Raw genomic sequence first — 21,008 nt, forward strand, 5'->3', positions numbered from 1 at the left:
ATGATAAGTAAAGGTGAGCTGGTGTGAAGTAGGATTTGGAAGGTCACTTGCAGGTGTTGCACCAACCATGGCCCAAGTTGTGCTTTTCCAGCCAGTGGGCACCCTGGCCATTTGTAAGATTTTAAATTGCTTTGTCACACTGTGGGTACATCTCATCGCAAGCTCAGTGGAATTGAACACGCCCATTTGAATGAGTGATAAGCAACGTTTCTAACGGTGGTACAAGCTCTGCGCTACATACCTGTTCCTAATCCCGCAGCGGAGCTTTGAAAATAATATTCTCGGCTGGTTGCTTCCTACACAGTTAGCTTCTATTTGACTCCAAGCTGGAATCAGCAGCTTACTCTTTGTTGCTCAAGGGTGTGGGGTTTAAATCGGGGAGATAAATACGTTCTCCCCGCTTAAGCGCGGCTGACATGATTCAAAGCCGCGCAGACCCCACCCCGTGATCGCGAGCGCTACTCAGCGCACGCCGACCACGGCGGGCCTTGCTCTGCGGGAACAAAGGAACGACACACTGGCTGACACAAACAAGGCATTTATTGCTATAAGAACAATAACGCCAGCTAGCAACAAAATACACTGAGGAATCTAGGATGTCCGACTCACCAGCACGGCTACGAGCGAACGTTCGCCCACGGTAGGGCAAAGGGATAAACTCCAAGGCCGAGCGGGACGGGCTCGGCGGGAGCCATTTCCGACCAAGAGCGCCCGTCGACGAAGAGCGGAGCTGCGAGCGAAACGTCCGGTCGCTTCCCGATCCCAGGGAGAAGAGAGCTAGCCTTCCCCCGCGCGCGAGCGGCAAAACACGCCATCCGTGGTGCTGCTGTCGCTGCGACGCGAGCGCCCTCCCCTGTTAGCTAGAGTAACCAAACTAAAGGGAGTGCTTTGCGGAGGAGCTAACTACAGTAGGGGGTGCAATGCGGGAAAGTGAACGCAGGGGACAAAGGCGTCCCCACATCCCCCCAACCTTAAATAGACCCACACGCCTGCAAGTTACATGCTATGGAGGAGTCTCCTGGTCTTCATGCACTTGAGGCAGGTCTTGCAGCGGAGGTCACGCCGACAGCGTGCACGCAGTCTTCCGCGGTATTCCGAAGGCGGCGTGAAGGTCTCCGCTGAGACGTCTCGCATGGCCCGCGGACTAAGTGCCCGCAGGCCCGCGAAGAGGAGGGCCGGTTGACCACTGCAGGCCAAGATTCCGCAGTAGTCGCCAGGGCAACAGCAGCCAGAGGTGGCTGCTGTCTGGTCTCGCCACAGCTGGCCCGGATGGATGCGGTGAACAAGATACAGGCCGCTCCGTCGCAGCAGGCGGCAGCGAGACGATGTGCACAGGACAGCAAGCCGCAGTGGCTCAGCTGGATCTTAAAGATTGCCAAAACACACTCCGCATGCCTTTAAAGTAGGTCACGGGAGGGGAAACGGCGTACACAAGGGCCTGGTGGCTCAATGCTCAACTCGCTAGCAAAACGTGTCGGGCGGCTGTGCAACGCAAAGTTCGAGTGAACAAAGCCCTTTCTTGAGTTGAGCGAGAATGCTCAGTTCATGCGAGGTTAAAAAAACGGGCGGCCAGCAAAGTGCGCCCCCTCTCAACACCACGGTCCGGTGGTCATGTCACTTTTGACAAGGTGCAGGCAGCTATGAATAGCCTTAGGCCTCACTACCATAGTGACGGTCAACGACCCCCAACAAAAGAAAGACCCGAAACGGGTTTCGTGCGCGCAGCCGCGAGGAGACATCGGCTTTGTGGGGTGGTCCTCCCCACTCACTGCACAAAGCAGCTTCTGAGCGATTGGCGCCCACCGCATCGGACGGTGTCGGAACGCCCGGTGCCGAGCTGCAATACCAGCGAGCTCGTAGTGGCACCCGTGGCCCCAGGCCACCCGGCTCTCGGAGCCGCGACTCCCAGAGTCGAAAAAGAGACAGCGAGAAAATATATACAGAAAACTCGGACCACCCACGCGGCTTCCGTACTCACTCGCTTCGGGCTCGGCAACTCCGCGGGCGCTAGGCCTCACGCTCCCTCGATGCGGACCAAGTGGTTCTTGAAGAAACTCCAGGAAGAAAACTTCACAAAAAAAAAACATGCTGAGCAGGTCGAAAAGTTCAAACATGCTGCAGCGCAATACACCTCGCACTCAAGAAAGCATGCCGCAGGTCCTAGCGATCAAAATTCACACTAGGCCTACCACTTGTCAAGTACGGACAAAGAGCGTTCCTCGAACCGAACTGACAGTCGTCCAATGTTCCAAGAGCAGGCCCCACGTTGGGCTGCCAGATGTGGGGTTTAAATCGGGGAGATAAATACGTTCTCCCCGCTTAAGCGCGGCTGACATGATTCAAAGCCGCGCAGACCCCACCCCGTGATCGCGAGCGCTACTGAGCGCACGCCGACCACGGCGGGCCTTGCTCTGCGGGAACAAAGGAACGACACACTGGCTGACACAAACAAGGCATTTATTGCTATAAGAACAATAACGCCAGCTAGCAACAAAATACACTGAGGAATCTAGGATGTCCGACTCACCAGCACGGCTACGAGCGAGCGTTCGCCCACGGTAGGGCAAAGGGATAAACTCCGAGGCCGAGCGGGACGGGCTCGGCGGGAGCCAGTTCCGACCAAGAGCGCCCGTCGACGAAGAGCGGAGCTGCGAGCGAAACGTCCGGTCGCTTCCCGATCCCAGGGAGAAGAGAGCTAGCCTTCCCCCGCGCGCGAGCGGCAAAACACGCCATCCGTGGCGCTGCTGTCGCTGCGACGCGAGCGCCCTCCCCTGTTAGCTAGAGTAACCAAACTAAAGGGAGTGCTTTGCGGAGGAGCTAACTACAGTAGGGGGTGAAATGCGGGAAAGTGAACGCAGGGGACGAAGGCGTCTCCACAAGGGGGACTAGTTGGTTCCTAGTTGTGACCGGCAGGTTTCCGGTGGGAACTGTCTAAAACCAATCTTAATCCTCAGGTGACAGTTTTCAGTGGGTTACTTTGCGGCTAACTTTTCAGATTGCCAAAACACTTGGTTACTTCATAATTGAGTTGTAAAAAAGCTATAGTATTTGCTGTCGTCAAAAAGTAGTGACAGAAATTTCGAGCGGCTGCGTTTTTAGAGTGAAAGCTCTTATTCGTATGTTCAGAGCCTAGCAAAATTGTCGCTTGCATGTATGTGGCTAGCGCGAGCGCTCCTCATCGTCATCTTCTACGCAGCACTGCCTAGTGCACGCCACTGCCCACTCACTGTTGTCTTCTATGCAGCACTAATTGGGTGGTCCTGACCCAAGCAAAACCATCTCTTGTGTGTCCGCTAAAAAAAAAAGACAGAAAATTGAATCAATCATGATGCGGGTGCTTCAGTTTAGTCATTCAAGCATGTAAAATCAATGAAAACAGTCTTTGCCAAAAAAAAAAAAAAAGCCTGTGTTTTCGCTGTGAATCGAATGCTTTCATGTCAATTACTTACTCACAGGATTGACATGCTGGTGGCTCATAGCAGTGCCATCTACCCAACCCTGAACGTCATGACAAGGCCAGGTATGCCCCAGGTGAATGCTGTGGCCCTGCTGGCACCAGCAGGACATCAGCTGGTCAGGTACGTGTCAGTCGCCGCTACATGACATTTCAGCATGCTGCATAGCCAAGGTGCACATTCTACACACCTGAGCGTATAGAGTCGTATAGCCTATTTGATAAAGCGTACAGAGCTTGGATGAAACAAAAAATGCCCCAAATCCAGTCATGTTTGAAGTAGCTACTTGACCTGAATTGCGACATTAGTGTTAGCATTCCCTGTATAATTGCGGAGTCGTTCCTGTCATTAATTTCAACTGAATTTAGACTTTATTTTCAAGTGTGAATTGCGCTTAAGGCAGCACTTCCACGTTGTGGGGAGTAGCCTAGGTCCATATTCAGACTTTGTCATAATCGAAATCATCACAATCGGCCACAGCGGCCACACCTGATTGGTCGAAATGCCAAAAGCAGATGTGTTGGCTCGGATGCAGTGAACGCTACGGGACATTACGTACATGAGGTACGCTCCATAGCAGGTGCTTAAGAACCACAAAGAGATTACAGCCAACATGGCAGCACACTCTAAAGCGGAGCCTCTCGCTTCGGAGTGAGCTCGTCTGTGTTGCTGAATTTTTTGGCACGTGAACTGGCTATAAATTGGGTACAGGGCTTTCGCTTCGTCTTATTTTGCCTCTGACAAACTGGATGGACGATAAATTTCGCCTGTTTTTAATTTCGTTGGACGATTTGGTAGCTCAATGGTTATGGTGATTGGTTGCTGACCCAAAGGACGCAGGTGTGACCCCAGTTGCGGCGTCGAATTTCGATGGAGGCAAAATTCTAGAGGCCCATTTCCTGTGCAGTGTCAGTGCACATTAAAGAACCCCAGGTGGTCGAAATTTCCAGAGCACTTCACTATGGCATAATTTCCAGAGCACGTCACTATGGCATCTCTCATAGCCAGGGTTGCTTTGGGGCATTAAACCCCCGTAAACCAAACCAAACCTGACATTAAAAACCTTGCTCAGAGAACTCATGCATGAAGGTCTAAATTCATTCTTGCTTAGCAAAGAAATAATTTAAAGTGAGAGCGTTAAAGGCCTGTTCTCCAGAAAATTCGTTGTCAGCACTGGGAGCAAAAAATCACTGGCATGGCTCCGGTGGGTGGTCCCCAGAGAGCAACAAGAGGCAGATGGCCACCTAGGTCAAGTGACCTTGTGGCGTCATCACAGCCTGGTCAGCAAACTGCCCACCATGGTCATCATCATCATCATCATCAGCCTGACTACGCCCACTGCAGGGCAAAGGCCTCTCCCATGTCTCTCCAATTAACCCTGTCCTGCGCCAGCCGCGGCCACCATATTCCCGCAAATTTCTTAATCTCATCCGCCCACCTAATTTTCTGGTCGGCGGCAGTTATATTAATGATTGTTTGCTCGGGAAGAGCAACCTGGGCCGTGCAAGGCCCACCGCTGTGAGCACCTGCCATCACAGGTCCACAGTGGCGCATTGCTTAACTGCTGCACCTCTGTTCCAGGAGGGGTACGAGGACTCCCGGGGATCCATGAATGTAAAGTAGAGAATGAAATTCATGTGCACATTTGACATTTCTCCACTAAAAAATCATAATGTTCTCAAAGTAGTGTTGCAGAGTGTTAGGGTAGCCATCTACAACTCTTCAGGAAGTGGACTCAGTTTAAAAGCACTACTGTGCGTTGCATTAAAGCCGAATAGTTGGTTCAGAAGCATGATGAAGAATACAGCGAGACCCCAGATGCACAGTGAAGCAGGAACGAAAGATGACACATAGCGCAGGCTACGAAGTAAAACTGTGATTTCAGAGGTATGATGTGTATAGTTTATATCAGAAAAAAGAAAGAACCTCAGATAGTGCACTCTTAAATGTGTATGCTTGTTTTTGTTTTCTTTTTTTTTCTGCTGTATTTTGGTAGAAGCTGTGTCTTTTTACCCAATGTCGGTGAACAAAACATAAATTGTAAATTCTTTGTATCAGCTCGGTGTTCCTTCTTTCGTCAGTGTGCACCTCATATTTTCTGCGCGCATCATGAAGTACTTTGATCTTGTATTTGAATGAACGCGCTTTCGGAACCTTCAGTCAGTTCTTGTAAATTCTGTCTTCAGCTGCAATCTTCAAGTGATCCAGATTCCCTATGGCAAAGCAAACGTGGCTGTCGCACATCATTTGCATGTGTGAGACATTAAACATTGTTGTCTATACATTGTTTTGATAAGTGCTGTGGATAACGTGCTAGAGAATGAATTAACTCTGTTATGTTCCTCTGAGTCAGCGTGGCACCAGTAGCGTTTCTTGTCTCGTGCATGAAATGTATAACTAGTGGTCATTATTGAGCACCTGCCATATTCTGAAGGCAGCTGCGAGAGGTGTAGTGGAAGGTAAATTGGTATCAATCACCCCAGGTCTTTGTCAGGCGCCATAATACTGGGATGATTTCACTGCGACTGAAGTATGGTTGGGATCAGATCTGCACCCCATACACAGTGACCGAATGTCCTCGCCTCTGGGTCAGCATGGTCAGTGAACAAACTTGGGTGATGATTAAGCTAAGCATGCTGGATATATACCTTTTTATGACTGCTACACTCATTTGTATTCCTCGCATATCATAGATCAGCTTTCCACAAGACGGGCTTTATTTTTGCCTTCACCTACAGCAGCACGTCCTGAAGTTTTTACAGTGGTAACAAGTTTTGTACTGTGAACAGGATGCATGTAGACCGCATTGATGTGTTGTTGGGATCAAAAGTCTGGCCACTCTGTCTACTTTTGATTCTCGTGTTGAGTCTCATGTTGAGTGTCCACTTCAACCTTAAAGACCAAAAGCGCCTTTATTGGTGCCTTAAAAGCAGACCCTCTGCACTGAAGGCTTGATGGAGGGGTGTACCGTATTTACTCGCATAATAGGCGCACTTTTTTTCCAGAAAATCCGGCTCAAAGTTCGGGGTGCGCCTATTACGCGGGGTAAAATTTCCGGAAATTTTTCGAAGCGCAAAATTGAACATACCGCATAAACGCACTCGTGTACGGGCCGCACCCCGTTTTCCCGAAGAAAATAATAATAAAAAAAAGATCCGTGTAAGGGCCGCACCGAAACTTTCCACGACCCACGCGGGAATCGCCTTCGAAATGCATCCGCCGAGGCCTCCGCGATCGGCTCCGGCTGCGCGCAACGGGCGCTCGATCGCGGAGGCCACACACGCGCACAGGAGCTTCCAGACGTCGCCCACGGAGGGCGCCCAAGGCCAAGGTCATCATCAACGTTTTCCTCCGCCGCGAGCTTTCGCTATCTATATCGCCATCAGCATCTCCAGCTCGTTTTTTGTTTTGTTTTGTTTTTTTGTTGCTGTCAAGTGCCGGCATCTGCGGTAGCGCGATAGTTCATCGTGGTTTATGGGTTTATGGCTTTGCCGCGGAGCGTTGCTGTTTTAGCTCGACGGCCAAGCACCTTAACAGCTACACGGCTGGGAGTTTGCTCTCGAACACGGCTAGCGTGCGGCAGGTCGGAAAATACGACGTGGCCGATAAGTGCGGCAGTTGCGACTGTTCCGTGCCTAAATTTTTAGTACGCGACTCCAAGTGCTGAGGTTTTCGCGGGCCTAAGTCGGGAACGTTTCCGGCTGGAGATGAAGCTTTCCGAACAGACGTTTAAAGTGAGCATCCCTGAAAACTGCGTGCGGCTGTTCTACGCGATGTCGTACGTGCTGTGGGTCCGCAGCAGCTGCGACGGCAGCAGCGCTAGTGAGGACTAGTAGTCAGTTCAGCAAAAACTGTTAAAATAAAGATTGGGGGGCGGGGGGCGGCGAGGCGTCGGCGTGAAATCGTGTAAATACAGTATTGATCACAGTGCAAAGTTCGGGGTGCGCCTATTATGCGCGGAAATAAAAAAATCTGATTTTTCGCGACCAAACTAGGGGTGCGCCTATTATGCGAGTGCGCCTATTATGCGAGTAAATACGGTACATCATCATCATCATCATCATAATCAGCCTGACTACACCCACTGCAGGGCAAAGGCCTCTCCCATGTCTCTCCAATTAACCCTGTGCTTTGTCAGTTGCCGCCACTGTATCCCCGCAAACTTGTACATACTTCAGGGGTGTACATATTTCAGGCTAAAGTATGCATGGACAGCAAGTGATGAGCTTTCACAACTGGCACTGTGCTATCGTAGACATCTGTGCTGGTCACAGCTTTCACTGTGTGTTGCCACTCGGTGGGTTCACTGGCTGCGTATTGGTTGGCCGTGAGAGCCCGCATAAAAATTTTTGATTAACACATTGTTGGTGCATTACTCTAATGTATAAAGAAATTATGAGTGGATGAAGACCATTCCACATACTTTTGATAAAACAAACTCTGGAAGCCAGTAAAAAAAAAGGTCAAGTTTTCACCAAACAATGCTGCTCAAAAGTATCCCCAGTGTGTGACTGAATTCCAGGAACGAAATCGTCAGTCTTGTGCTAAGCAGTGGCATCACGAGGCCTTCCTTGTCACAGAAGTTTGAGAAACAGCTATGAAGCTTGCATGTGCGTATTATGCTTTTAGGTCTTATCTGGGACATACCACAAACACTTCACAACTTCACCAGCGCTGCGACGAGGAACAAAGACAGAGAAGGAAGGACAGGGACAAGCGCTTGTCCCTGTCCTTCCTTCTCTGTCTTTGTTCGTCGTCGCAGCGCTGGTGAAGTTGTGAAGGTGTACCAACTAGCTCAAACCACGATTTTGCACCACAAACACTGTAGAAGGTATGCGCCCTTAATGGTGCCCTTCAGAGTTGTGCCACAGAAAAAAAATGCAGCATGTTAGAAAACTTGGCACAAGAAGCTGTAGGACTGCCCCTCGGTATAAAAGCTGAGATGTATGCGCTACATTCAGAGCACTCACTCGTGTGGTCAGAGATATTTAATGCAAGCACTTCGCAGCACCTTTCCGGTGAATATGCGCCATTCTAATCATACAAAACAAGCCCTCGCACTGGCATTAGCGTCGGCACACAGTGTGCCAACTTTTCTCGCCCCACAGTACCACATATACCAAAAGCTTACCGGCAGTGCAAGCAGGAGCATTTTAATTTGTCTCCGCATAGACATCAGTAGAATGTGGTATCGCATCTTGAGCCCACAATTCGATGCCCTCTTCAAGCGAAGAGTATTGCGCATCAATATGCAGCTCACCTTGCCAACTCTGTGGTTTGCACGTAGGGTCTTTGACAGCGGCCTTAGTGTGTGCCGGAGAGGCGCAATGAAAACGCCGCTCCACGAAGCTAATTCGCTACTTCGAGCATCATGCAAGTGATCGGCCTTATTCCAATGAATACTTGAAGCAAGCTGCTCAATGCCAACCTTCCCCGAAACTGGCAAGCAGAAGCAAAGAATCAGGACGTCGAGGGAGACAATACTGCAAAAGTGCGCTCCTCGAAGCAGTCACTCGCCCTCCTCGGTTTTTCTGTCCTCCGTCGGGTGCCAATAACTGCATGCAATAAATGCATGACAGCTAACAACTTTACCAGCCGAGAACATGTATTTTTTTTTACTATGCCATACCCTGTGGCTGGTTGCTGTATGCTGAACTGTTGCAATGCCGTGCATTTGTTCACACTTGCATTAGTTTTTCTTTTCGTGTTGAACTAGCGGGCAGATAACGTGGTCACCAAATATTTATTCTTCCTGGGGATAGCGGTGTCTTTAAGGGACTATTTGCGTTAGCAGATGCACTTGGAGTGGGCGCGCTCCTAGTGCTACTTGCAAGTGCGATGCGGTTGATTGCGACGTCTTGGCAGTAGACCTATGCCATTGGTTGGAGGGCGGTCCTCCGAGGGGGATTCACCTCTCGATTATACAGCACGCATTATGTGGAAGGAGCTGATCTTGCAAATTACCGCAACCGCTACCATATTTAAAAGTTACCTTTTATCCGCCTGCAGAAATAGTAATGGCGCCTGCGATGCACACTCATGTTCAGTGTCATGTGTCCCGGCACATTCCTCTGTTCACAGGCGAGAAGCACAGTAAGTGGTCGCATGGTGTCACTGAAAGAAAGATAGCAGGATGGACACGATGCAGTGAACAAGGACCCAAACGGACAAATGGCATTCTTTTTCATTTGAACCCTTCTCTCTTACCTTCTGTCCATACTACTACCTTCCCTTGAGTACATCCGACCAACTGGCCAGAAACTGTATCTTCCTACTGAGCATCAAAGTACGGCAGCTCTAACGTCGCCCTAGCAAGACCAGCCAGCAAAAAGTCGTTCCGACATCGTCCCCAGTACACGTGCGTCACAGCATGCTCTTACTGTACATATTATACGACCACTGTCTGTTGAAATTTTAAACATAGGAGCCGGGAAAGCTTTTATCCGGGAGCGTATTAACTGTGTGAAATATAGTGCAACTCTATGGGATTTTGAACGTATGAGCCGGGAACATATCAACGAGGTTTTACTGTGCCTGACTGCAGTAAAAACCATCTGCTATGCGAGAACTCCCTTTGACTTGTGAGCTCTATTCACCCCTAAGCTGACAGTGTGGTGGGTGCTATGGCTTGCAGGACTACCATATTTATAATCATTTAATGAACACACCCGCATAATGAACGCACTCTTTGCTTTTAGTGTGCAGCCTGCTTATAAGGTAGTGAATGCTAGCCGGGGAAAAAAGCTAATAATATAAAAGGTGCCCTTTTTTGAATGCTGGAAAAACTACACAATAGTACAAAGCCCCATTTGTAGAATGTCAACCTACTACAGTCGATCCCGGATATATCGAACTCGAAGGGGATCGCGAAAAAGTTCGATATATCAATAATTCGAAATATAAAATATGCCTATTAGACGCTTATTTTAAAACTGCGCAAATCTCGGACAATTTCCCAGATCGTAGCAAGTGGGAACTTACCGATTTACTCCTCTCAAGTCCACAAAAACGAAAGCACAACTCCACGATCAGCGCGCTTTATTTCGCAAGAAAAAAGTCAGTGAGCTTTGCTTGCCTCTTCCTCTGCACCATGCAGTTCATTAAGCTGTCCTCAAGCTTGTTGATAGTATCCAAATGAGAAAGTCCAGTGCCCTCCATTGCGCCACAACAGCGACGAATGACGCTGAATGCGGATGCAAGTTCAGCCGCAGTGCATGGCGGCTGGGCCTCTTCGCACAATCTTCGTCACTGCTCGGGTCCGCTTCCTCGGTATCGATGATGTCAGCCACGATGTGAGCATCAGAAATTAGGTGTCTGCGGGCCTGCGGCCAGCAGGGTTTCCCTCTTCCCAGCTCCTTATGGCCATTCCCATTTCCTTTCACACCCCCCACAAAGTTCCCATCAGTGACTAAGAGCGCAGCTGTCCAAGGCCAGCGCCTCGTGAACTCTTATTAGGAGAAGCCCATTTGCAGGAGCGCGCGCTAGTGGAAGAAGCCCACTTCCAGGTTGGCGCTTACTGGGAGAAGCGCACTTGCGGGGGCTCGGCATGGCACGGAGTTCGATATATCAAATATAGGGTGCACAGGAGTTCGATAAACGTAAACAAATTTCCTATACTTTTGCATGAGATTCCCAAGGGGATTCTAAATCTGTTCGATATAGGCAATAATTCGATATATCCGGGTTCTATATATCCGGGATTGACTGTATTATATCTCATCCAACGGGACTAACCGCCAATAAGAATACCGTGTGAGGAACTGGAGAATGAACTGTAACCACATCTGCTCGCAAAGCGAACAAATGTGACCCCCCCAAACATCCTTGCAGTATCTCAGGCAGCCTACTGGAATTCCACGCAGGGAGGATCACCCTACTTGCGGCATGCATCCTCTACAACACCCAGCGCCTACAATCAAACACCTGATGTGGGTACCCGGCTATCAGTGATATATCACGACTCTATAAAGTATGTGCCAGAAATATCTACCTTCGGCAAAGGGCCTCGACAAAACACAGGAAGTATACGTCGGACGCCTACATTCCCATATCTGTCCAAGTTACATGCCGTGGACCTGGACTCCTTTGGTCGGGAATGTCACATCTATGACGAGATCTCCAAGCTGTATTATGTAGACTGGGCCTTTCAAGCCAATCCTGAATTAGTGCACCTTTGTGAGCCAACAACCGAGGTGTGGGAAGTGGCTCTGCCAGCTCGCAGCTCGAAGACCAAGTCCGGCTCCTCGACCAAGTAAGGGCGGCAGCATCAGCCAACAAACTCCGGGACTAGGGACCTCGACCACGTCAGTCCCTCTCGCATAGACGTCATGCCTTGTCAGTAATTGCAGGGACATCTCTGGCTGTGTGAAATGGTTCCTTTGTTGTTGATCGTATTCCATCCGTGCTCATTGCTGTTGCTTTTTAGGTTTATAGGGGCGTATCCCTCTGTCAGGCCAGTCATAGGCTTCTTGGGTACACTCCTAACATCTGAGATGTTGAAATAAAGGTATTTGTATTTGCAATGAAACATTTTCACCACCTTATCTACAAAACATTTGTCAGCTCAACGTGCCATACTGTGGCAACTTGTTGCGGTTACATTTTGCCTTTAATGCTCCGAGGTGTGCCATGGCCATTCGATCTCCTAGTCCTAGAGGAAAGTCTAGTTGTGCTCTCTTTGGACAGAATTATGGGCTCCTATGCGTGTACATGTGCATTGTTGGCCATGTTCTTGAGCATGGGTACCATGCTGAAGAGTACATCCTGCCGCTGTGGCTCAGTGGTTAGGATGGCAGACTGCTGAGCCCGAGCACTTTGGTTCGATCTCAGCCATGGCAGCCACGTTTGGATGGAGACAAGGCACCCATGTAATGTGCAATGTTAATGCATGTTTGAAAAACCCCAGGTGGTCGTAATTATTCAGGAACCCTCCACTACGGTGTTCCTCATAGCCTTCGTCGCTGTGGGGTATTAAACCCAATACACCATACCATACCTTGCTGAAGAAAATCCTCTAGAGGAAGGATGAAGTATTTATTCCACCAGCCTGCTTCTATTTCATTTTTGCCATTTAAAGTTTTGTCAAATATTTTCCCGGCATAATGAATGTTCCCCCCCCCCCCCCCCCGTATTTTCTGAGATTTTGTGGGAAAAAAAGTGCGTTCATTAAACGAGTAAATACGGTAAATGCCTTTCATGGTCTGACTTGGCTGGCTGAGTCGAGAAGAGCTCATGCTCTCTTTCTTTCCCTGCTGCAGGGCAATCAGGCCCCTACCTCTAATGCGAGCCTTCGCCGTGCATTACACCAACCCCCGGTACCAAGGCTTCATGCGGCATCTGGGCATTGCAATCATGAAGTACACACGGAACCCCATCAAGCCCAATATCGAGGACGCCATCATGTCACTGCAGACCATGATCTTCTCTGACTACGAAGAGGTACACTCATTGGTTGACTTGTGGGGTCAGTTTTGATCTCGATGTTTAGTGGAGTTCACAGTGAGAGTGCCAGCTTATGGACTGTTGACACCTTATTTTAGAGCGCAGCTCTTGGGTGGCCATTCCTACATTAACTGGTTGTCCGAGTAGCAGAGCGACCTCTAAGATGGCAGGAAGATCCCGGAGGGTGGCACGTTGTGTTCGTGCAGAGAGCTGCGCTCAAATCTCTGTCTGTTGTAATCGTCTGTCAATTTTTTTTTTGCATCTTTTCTTTTCTGTAATACATAAGACGTTAGAATACATAGACCAACCTGTGGTACCTTTCTACGAGCACTAAATAATTTATAATTGAATTTCTTCTCTCATGCTGTTTTGGTTTCATCACTGAACAATTGCTGTGATGTGTAAGGAGTGTTTAGGTCATGTGAGGCATGAAAAAAAAATTCCTAAAATAACTGCTGATACATTGTTTTTTGTTATTCCAGCTCTTGCAGCAGGCTAGCTTAAGCATTATTGTGAATTCAAACTGTATCAGTGATTATATTGCAGTTTTTGTCAAGCCTCACATGACCTGAACATTCGTTACATATTGCAGGCTTCATTCAGTTTTGAAACTAAAACCGAGAAAGCATCAAGAAGAAATTCAGTTATAAATTATTTAGCTGTTGTAGGGGAATGCATGGGGGGTGATCCATGTATTTTAGTGTCTTAACGCATCATTTGAAAGAAGAAAACACCCAAGCAAAAATTCGGTGTCTAAATTCCTTTAGGACTTGATGTTGCAAAAACTTAGTGCATTCTTCGCTTATTGTTAACTGATTTTGCATAGTGTATTCAACATGGCACACATTATGATTTATAACGAAATCGCATATCTCGGCATAATGGAGAATTGTGCGATGAAATGAGGGAGCAGATTTCAGAACAAAACAAGCTTTATTATTTGTTCTAAGTATTAGCACAAGAGCCCTTTTAAAAGAGCTTCTTCACTGTTAAATCTCCATTCTGATATTAAGCACATGCTGTGATTTTTTTTCCCTTTATCTCAAACATATATGAATAAAATGGCTCACTCTTTAGAAAAAAAGGGAAAAAAGACGGGCACACCTTTTTGTGAGCCAAAACCTGCATAAGGCTGAAAGTAAGTTGTAGTCAGGATCTGCTGACGATCCTATGAAAACTGTTGCATTTCATCTACACCCCAGTTATATGTTTACAAAATGTGACTTTTGGCAAATAAATCTCATTTCTTTGCATCTAGGGTGCATTACTTAAGATTTAACGGTGTTCAGTATAATTCACATGCTCAGATTTTGGCTGCACATATTCATTTCAGAGTGTATCCAAAGATGCCGCTAAAATTGTTTGTTTTTTCTAATATTATCTTCTTTTTTACTTTTGTCTGCAAGCTTACATAAAAATACGTCATACTTTAGGGGTTCTGAAAGTTGGGTTGTGAACAGGCTATGAAAGGTAATGCATGCATTCAAAGCTGTGTCTGGAACATGTGGCCTGATCTCGATTAGCAGTTAAGTGAACTGTGTCTCTATGCAGGCGGGAGATAAGATAAAACAGGTTGCAGACAGTGGAGTTCCCTTGCTGATAGCGTTCAGTGAGAATGACCGAGCCATCAACCCTGAAGTCATTTTCAACATGGTCGACTTGATTGGAACTCGCAATGAGGACTTTTGGCTCTACGATGCTGATGGGAAATTGGTCCGTAAAGGTAAGCCATACATGATTCACGAGAACAAATTACAGTGAAACCTCGGTTATTTGAACTCAGGCAGTAATTTGAAATCCCAGATAATCTGAAGAATTTCTGCGGTCCCGTAATTTCTCATGCAAATTTGACTGGATAATTCCAAGTGGCAGCCTGCATCAGCCTGGCAAATTTGGAGATCTGAGGGTGCTACATGGTAATTCCCAATCCAGATTTCGCTGCGAACCGGTGCCGCGGGACAGCACCACATAGCAATGCCGATGCTTGATATGCGAAGTGCCCCAGCTCAAATACTCACAGCTTAAGAACCAGTCTGTGGTGTGGCTAGCAGAACACCGAAATGGGCGCTTGCACTTGCCTCACAGTGGGACCCGTTTTGCTTTGTGCCCGCGACGGGTTGACTGCGCCCAATGCCAGTCTGAGCCGTTTCTTTGAGTGGTGTATTGAGGTTAGAGGGTTAGGTTAGGGCCGATTACATTAGTTCAGTCGTGTGCAAGTCGACCTTTCTCTGGAAAAACAATCATGCAATATTCAGGGGTCAGCCTGAGGTAGTTTTGGACGAGCAGCGGGTAGTACGCGCCCCGTGCCAGAATTCGTTTACAGCACAACGCTCGGGTCTCCGGGCATCACATAAAGTCGTTAATTAGTATGCAAATCGGTTCCACTAAAGAAAATTCAAACTGCGCGCCATTTACCTAGTTCATTTGCGCTGGCTATCGCTTTCTCGAATGAGCCATCGGTAGCGGAGAAACGAACTGGAGTAGTATTTGGACTTAACTTCTTTTGGGGCCAGCAAAGGCTTTGAGTTGAAGGGTAGACTTATGTGATGCAGTATATGGTAATCGCAAAGTTTGTCCAATGTAGGTAGTGCGTTCCTACAACAACATTTTTTTCCTGGGTCTTGTTTTTTTGCTGTGTGCAGTTAATTCGAATATGTTTGGCGGCCCCAGTGACTTTGAATTAATGACGTTTTACTTTACCTTTGCATGGTAGAATGCGTTTAGCTATAAAATGATCCATGTGAGATTACTTCAGTGAATTTCTCACTCCAAATGTGAGCCAAAGCCATTCATGATTTAGTGCAATGGTAATGACAATTATTCAAGCACGGGCCTTTATATATATGCACCTGTGTGATGAGCATTACTTATTTTATTCAAAAGGCTGACAATGAAGCTCTTGTGTAGCCATGGCTGTTCCACTCTGGTTGTGTTGTATCATTCATGCAAGCCATGCCCCATGTTATTGACTGAGAGAGATCTGAACTAGTTATTTCGTGGTTGCTGCATGCTTATGTGTCCTCCTTCAAGTCTCAAACTTTGCCGCAAGCAATCTGACCTTTTCAGCTAAATTTTCCAGGCTTTGGTCTTTACTCCTAAAAGTGCTTGCTGATGCATAAAAATACTTTTATTTTGTAGGGTCACTGGCAGGCTCAAAAAAAGTGATGCTTTTCAAGAAAGGAGGTCACTATTTGTTTCGTCGGCATCCCGAGGTCATCAACTCTGCAGTACTGGAGCTCTTGCAAACAACCTGTGCTGCGAGCAAGTAACTTTATCTCCACCATGAGGAGACCAACTCAACGAAGACAAGAGTTTTCATCGAGTTATTTCCCTCCACCTCGGTTTTTGAAATCTCCATTCAGGGAACTTTTTTGGAGAGAACAAAAGATAGCGTCTTCTGAAAGAAAAGATGTTAAAGGGACACTGAGGAGAAATTGAAGTTGGCTTGTATCGACAGAATACCAGCTCCTGATTACAAAAACGCCACTCATACTGACAACAAAGCTCTTGTAACGTAGAAAAAAGCAAGAACCAAAATAGAGGTATCGCCGCCACAGGCCAAACTCGCAAGTACAAGCGTGATGACGTCATAGGACAAAACAGTGTTGCTAGAACCAATAGTTCTAGCAACACTCGGACACGAGAAGCTACGAATCACTGAGGCGCAGCCAATGTATGCGCAAATCTCTTTGACATCGCCAGATGGCGCCACGTACCTGGCAGCTACGCGCGCGCCTGCAGCATCGGGACCAATTAGCGCCTGCTCACCGGCGGTAGACGGGCTCCCGGTATTCCGCTAACGGTAACAAGGTACACGGTATGCTAAAGGTGTCTATTTGCAAGAGTTTCGTTGACGACTTCGAGAACGGGAGCCATCATAATGCTGGCAAAATGCCGGTGCAAACGTAAACGAAGCGACGGTAGCGACGGCCGCAATAGCCGATAGATGCCTACAACGTGCGGCCGGCGGTAGCGTTCTTTTTTGGCTGCTGCTAGGCCGCACTGCTGGCCGCCAGAAATCACGGAGTCTGTGTTACGTCATGTGCACGTCATGTTTCACGTCACTTAGTCCTGTGTCGTCATAAGAGAATCTCAAGTTTGAATCAGAGCATCGGGAAAAACTTTTTCAACTTCGAATCCAAATTTCTTAGAAATAAATGCATCTTTCGCTGCCGGCCAAGTGGCAACAGAGCCATGAAATGCCGAACTATCGGATTTTGCTTTAAAAAAAAATATCAATTGAGCTCTCCTCACTGTCCCTTTAAAGCTCAGTAGGCAGAGTATGTGCAAGGGTACCGCTCTTGAGAAAGTTGCTTTGAGCTCCTCGTATCGGTGACAGATCTAGAGCGATCGTTAGAGTGAAGTGTGAGCACTTAATTTTATTGAGTCATTCTTCTTTGCACTGAGACACTCGCGACTTGTGTTCAGTTAGAAATTCTGAGCCTTGATTGTCTTTTAATGTGTCAGTCAAAGCTTCAGCTGACTGACGGTATGTACAAACCACCATCTGGGCTGGTAGTTGCGCACATTTTTCAATGTACACCCATTGACATGCGTTGTTTGCAGTGGACAAAGTAGCCTTTGCTTTGCACAAGGTAGACAACTGCACTGTTGAGCACAATATTTATAGCAACTGCTTTGTTGTATGTCAAGCTGCTGCATGCATGGAAATCTCAGCATAGCCTGAGCTTTGTGGAAATGTGTGCACGTTTTGCGTTTTGTCTGGAATTTCAAACAGCATGGTGATGTTCAGTGTGAACATTTTATTAAGTCTAGATTCGCTACAGTTGGATGAACAGTCACACTATTGAGAAGACACTCATTCACAACTCACTGATGAGACAATCTTTTTGGATTGCAGGCATTCTAGTTATGACAAACCTGGCCTGCATTTACTTTACTGTTCAGCGCTTTCCTTGGTCTCAATCGACATTATAAACAAAAAAAAAAGTGGGGGGCGGCTGGGTATGAGTAGTCTTCAGTTACAATCACCAGGAAGCAACTGAAATTAATTAAAGGGACACTGAGGAGAAATTGAAGTTGGCTTGTATCGACAGAATACCAGCTCCTGATTACAAAAACGCCACTCATACTGACAACAAAGCTCTTGTAACATAGAAAAGAGCAAGAACCAAAATACAGGTATCGCCGCCACAGGCCAAACTCGCAAGTACAAGCGTGATGACGTCATAGGACAAAGCAGCAACTCTAGGACCCGAGAAGCCACAAATCCCTGAGGCGCAGCCAATGCATGCGCAAATCTCCTTGACGTCGCCAGATGGCGCCACGTGCCCGGCAGCTACACGCGCGCCTGAAGCATCGGGACCAATCAGCGCCGGCTCACCGGCGTTAGGCGGGCTCCCGGTATTCCGCTTGCGGTAACAAGGTACACGGTATGCTAAAGGTGTCTATTTGCGAGAACTTCGTTGACGACTTCGAGAACGAGATCCATCGTAACGCTGGCAAAACGCCAGTGCAAACGTAAGCGACTGTAGCGACGGCCGCAATAGCCGATCGATGCCTTCAACGTGCGGCCGGCAGTAGCTTTCTTTTCGACTGCTGCTAGGCCGCACTGCTGGCCGACAGAAATCACGGAGTCTGCGTTACGTCATGTGCACGTCATGTTTCACGTCACTTAGTCCTGTGTCGTCATAGGAGAATCCCAAGTTTGAATCAGAGCGGCGGGAAAAACTTTTTCAACTTCAAATCCAAATTTCTTAGAAATAAACGCATCTTTCGTTGCCGGCCAAGTGGCAACAAAGCCATGACATGCCGAACTATCGGATTTTGCTATAAAAAAAATATTAATAGTGCTCTCCTCACTGTCCCTTTAATGGGTGACAGGACTGGCATGCAAGTTTTAGAGGAGTGGAAAGACAAGTCTATCCTGTGTGACAGCACTTTGCTCTTGTATAGTATTATATATGCACATGCATTTCTGTTTGCCTTGCACCAATTTACTTTAGCACGTTCCTTTGTGGTTCTTCCATACCCAAGATCACAAAAACCGTTCATTATTTTACACTGTCAACTCCAGGTGTGGTAGTGACACGAGCTATGGCAGTTTTTCCCTTGGGCGATTCGAGACTTATTATCAGATTGGGTGTCTCTTTACTTTCACCTTGTTTGTAAATGAAATGCAATGCTCAGAGCTTATTAGTGGTGAGAAATCATGCAAGCATTGGATGAGCTTTGCTTTGTCATGTTTTTGCTTTTTAAGGTGTAGGAAAGCATAAGTAATTCATGCAACATTTTTAGTGGGTGCAAGTACAGTTTTAGCATCTCACTGATGCGATTCAAATCCTTTAAATGTGGTTGTGGGCAATTAATGCGCACTTCTTGTCTCGACTTTATCTTCCTACCTCCGCTATCACTCAGGACTATCCCAAAGAGGTTGCTTGCTTCAGTGACTCATTTTGATTGCTGGGTTTCTTCCCACCTACAGTGGAATGTTGCCATTTTTTAGTGTGATCTGTGGGATGATTTTAATAGCATGCATGGTTGTGGGCAAAGCACTTTTAAATTTTACTATTGTGCTGCACACATTTAGCACAGCAGTTAGTAAAGACTCACTTAAAGAAAAACCACAATACTCTTTTCTTTCATACCATTTTTTTATTGCTATGTTTTCGAGCACCACTCGTATAACAGTGGGGTTACTTGTTCGGTGCTGTTTTTCTGCACTGAAATGTGGACATCATCGTGGCACAGCAACAAGCAGCTCATGCTTCCCTTCACCCTGTGCTGCGGTGTTATTCTACCTTGTCACAGGCTCTGTATAGCTTGATGTTGCTGAGCCTACTCAACATTGATACAGCTGTATATGCCATCCCGGCGTGCTCATCATCCTTGGGCCTCTGAGGAAGACTGTTGGTGGAGTGAAGAGTCTTCCATTGCTTTCAAGCAAAGATTGAATTCTGGCTGAACTGGTCCTTACATGTGCATTGTTTGATGCAATTCACCTCTCCGTCATGCATTTTTATGCTTGATTCTGCATTCCTTAGGGGTTCTTCGAAGCTAAGCTTTGAAAAATATTCATTGCAGTGGCTAAAGTGTTGAGATGCTGAACATGAGGGATCAGGTCTGGGCTGTGGCAGCTGCATTTAGTGGGATTAATCGTAATTAATCGTGGATTAATCGTGGAATTAATCGTAGGGTGCCTCTCATAGCCTAGGTGAAGCTTCTAAGTGTTGAATCTCACGTACCATACCACCAACAAGCTTTCAAAAACTTATTGAGCACACAAATGATGCTACTAAGATTTTCTTTCAGCAAAATTTTTTAAAGCCTACATTTTTTTTTTTAATTGTGCAAGATTGTTTACTGATAGATTTACTAGTTACTGGAACTGCTCTTTCATTTGTTGTCCGTTGAACATTAGTCACTTGGCCAAGCAGCACAGTTGATCACAAGAGCTGGCCAGCCATTTATAACCTGCCCTGTGCAATTCAGAGATGTCAGAATGAAGCGTAACAGAAAAAAGCAGACCAGATGTGATGCAAGTTCTATGGAGGCACTTCACAGGCTGTAGCTTGTCCCTCATTCAAGTTGTGAACCTCATTCCCAGAAGACATTTGAAATGGTGACGTCTTTTTATGCAGCAAATTCCAGACGTCTTTTTCATGCACGTCATTTTTTTTCTCTTTCTGTGTTCTTGATGCTTGTCATGTAACTGCCTGTTTGCTGAGCAAATAGGTCTTACTTTGTCTGCAAAGATATTTATTCGGCACTCCTGGTGAGATGCCACGTGAATGACTGTCATTGGAATGCTTCCGGTGCCAGATTCTGTGAGTCTTGACTGAGCTTTCATCATAAATGCACAGACGGTCAGCATCATATTCCGTGGTTGCTGAAGGTAGGAAGGCTGGTCATTCTCCCTTGCTCTGGCATCGTCTACACTCTGAGTGTTTACAAAGATGTACTACCAGTTAAGTTTTACACCTGTGTCTGACAGATTAATGTGCACATCAGTGTGACAGGCATCCTTTTATATAGTATGTTGAATTTTATACATTTTTCCAGTTACCTTCGTGATGCTTCTTTTGTGCAGCTCATGATATGTCTTCAGTATGTGCGGCTTTATAAAGTTTAATAAAATGAATGTGTGTTGTC

The 21,008-nt window shown here is 47.0% G+C and overlaps 1 protein-coding gene across 1 annotated transcript in view; it reads left to right on the top strand.

The window, feature by feature from the left end:
- LOC149371694 (uncharacterized) overlaps positions 1 to 21,008 on the top strand; it is a 34,185-nt gene extending 13,177 nt beyond the window's left edge. The window contains exons 6-9 of the mRNA XM_089565934.1: positions 3,456 to 3,578; positions 12,713 to 12,893; positions 14,448 to 14,619; positions 16,035 to 21,008. Of these exons, the coding sequence (XP_089422060.1) occupies positions 3,456 to 3,578; positions 12,713 to 12,893; positions 14,448 to 14,619; positions 16,035 to 16,165 (607 nt within the window). The 3' untranslated portion in view covers positions 16,166 to 21,008. The remainder of the gene's footprint in view (positions 1 to 3,455; positions 3,579 to 12,712; positions 12,894 to 14,447; positions 14,620 to 16,034) is intronic.

Source organism: Amblyomma mixtum, chromosome 1 (genome assembly GCF_055824585.1).
Source record: "Amblyomma mixtum isolate Tamu chromosome 1, ASM5582458v1, whole genome shotgun sequence".
Taxonomy (NCBI): domain Eukaryota; kingdom Metazoa; phylum Arthropoda; class Arachnida; order Ixodida; family Ixodidae; genus Amblyomma; species Amblyomma mixtum.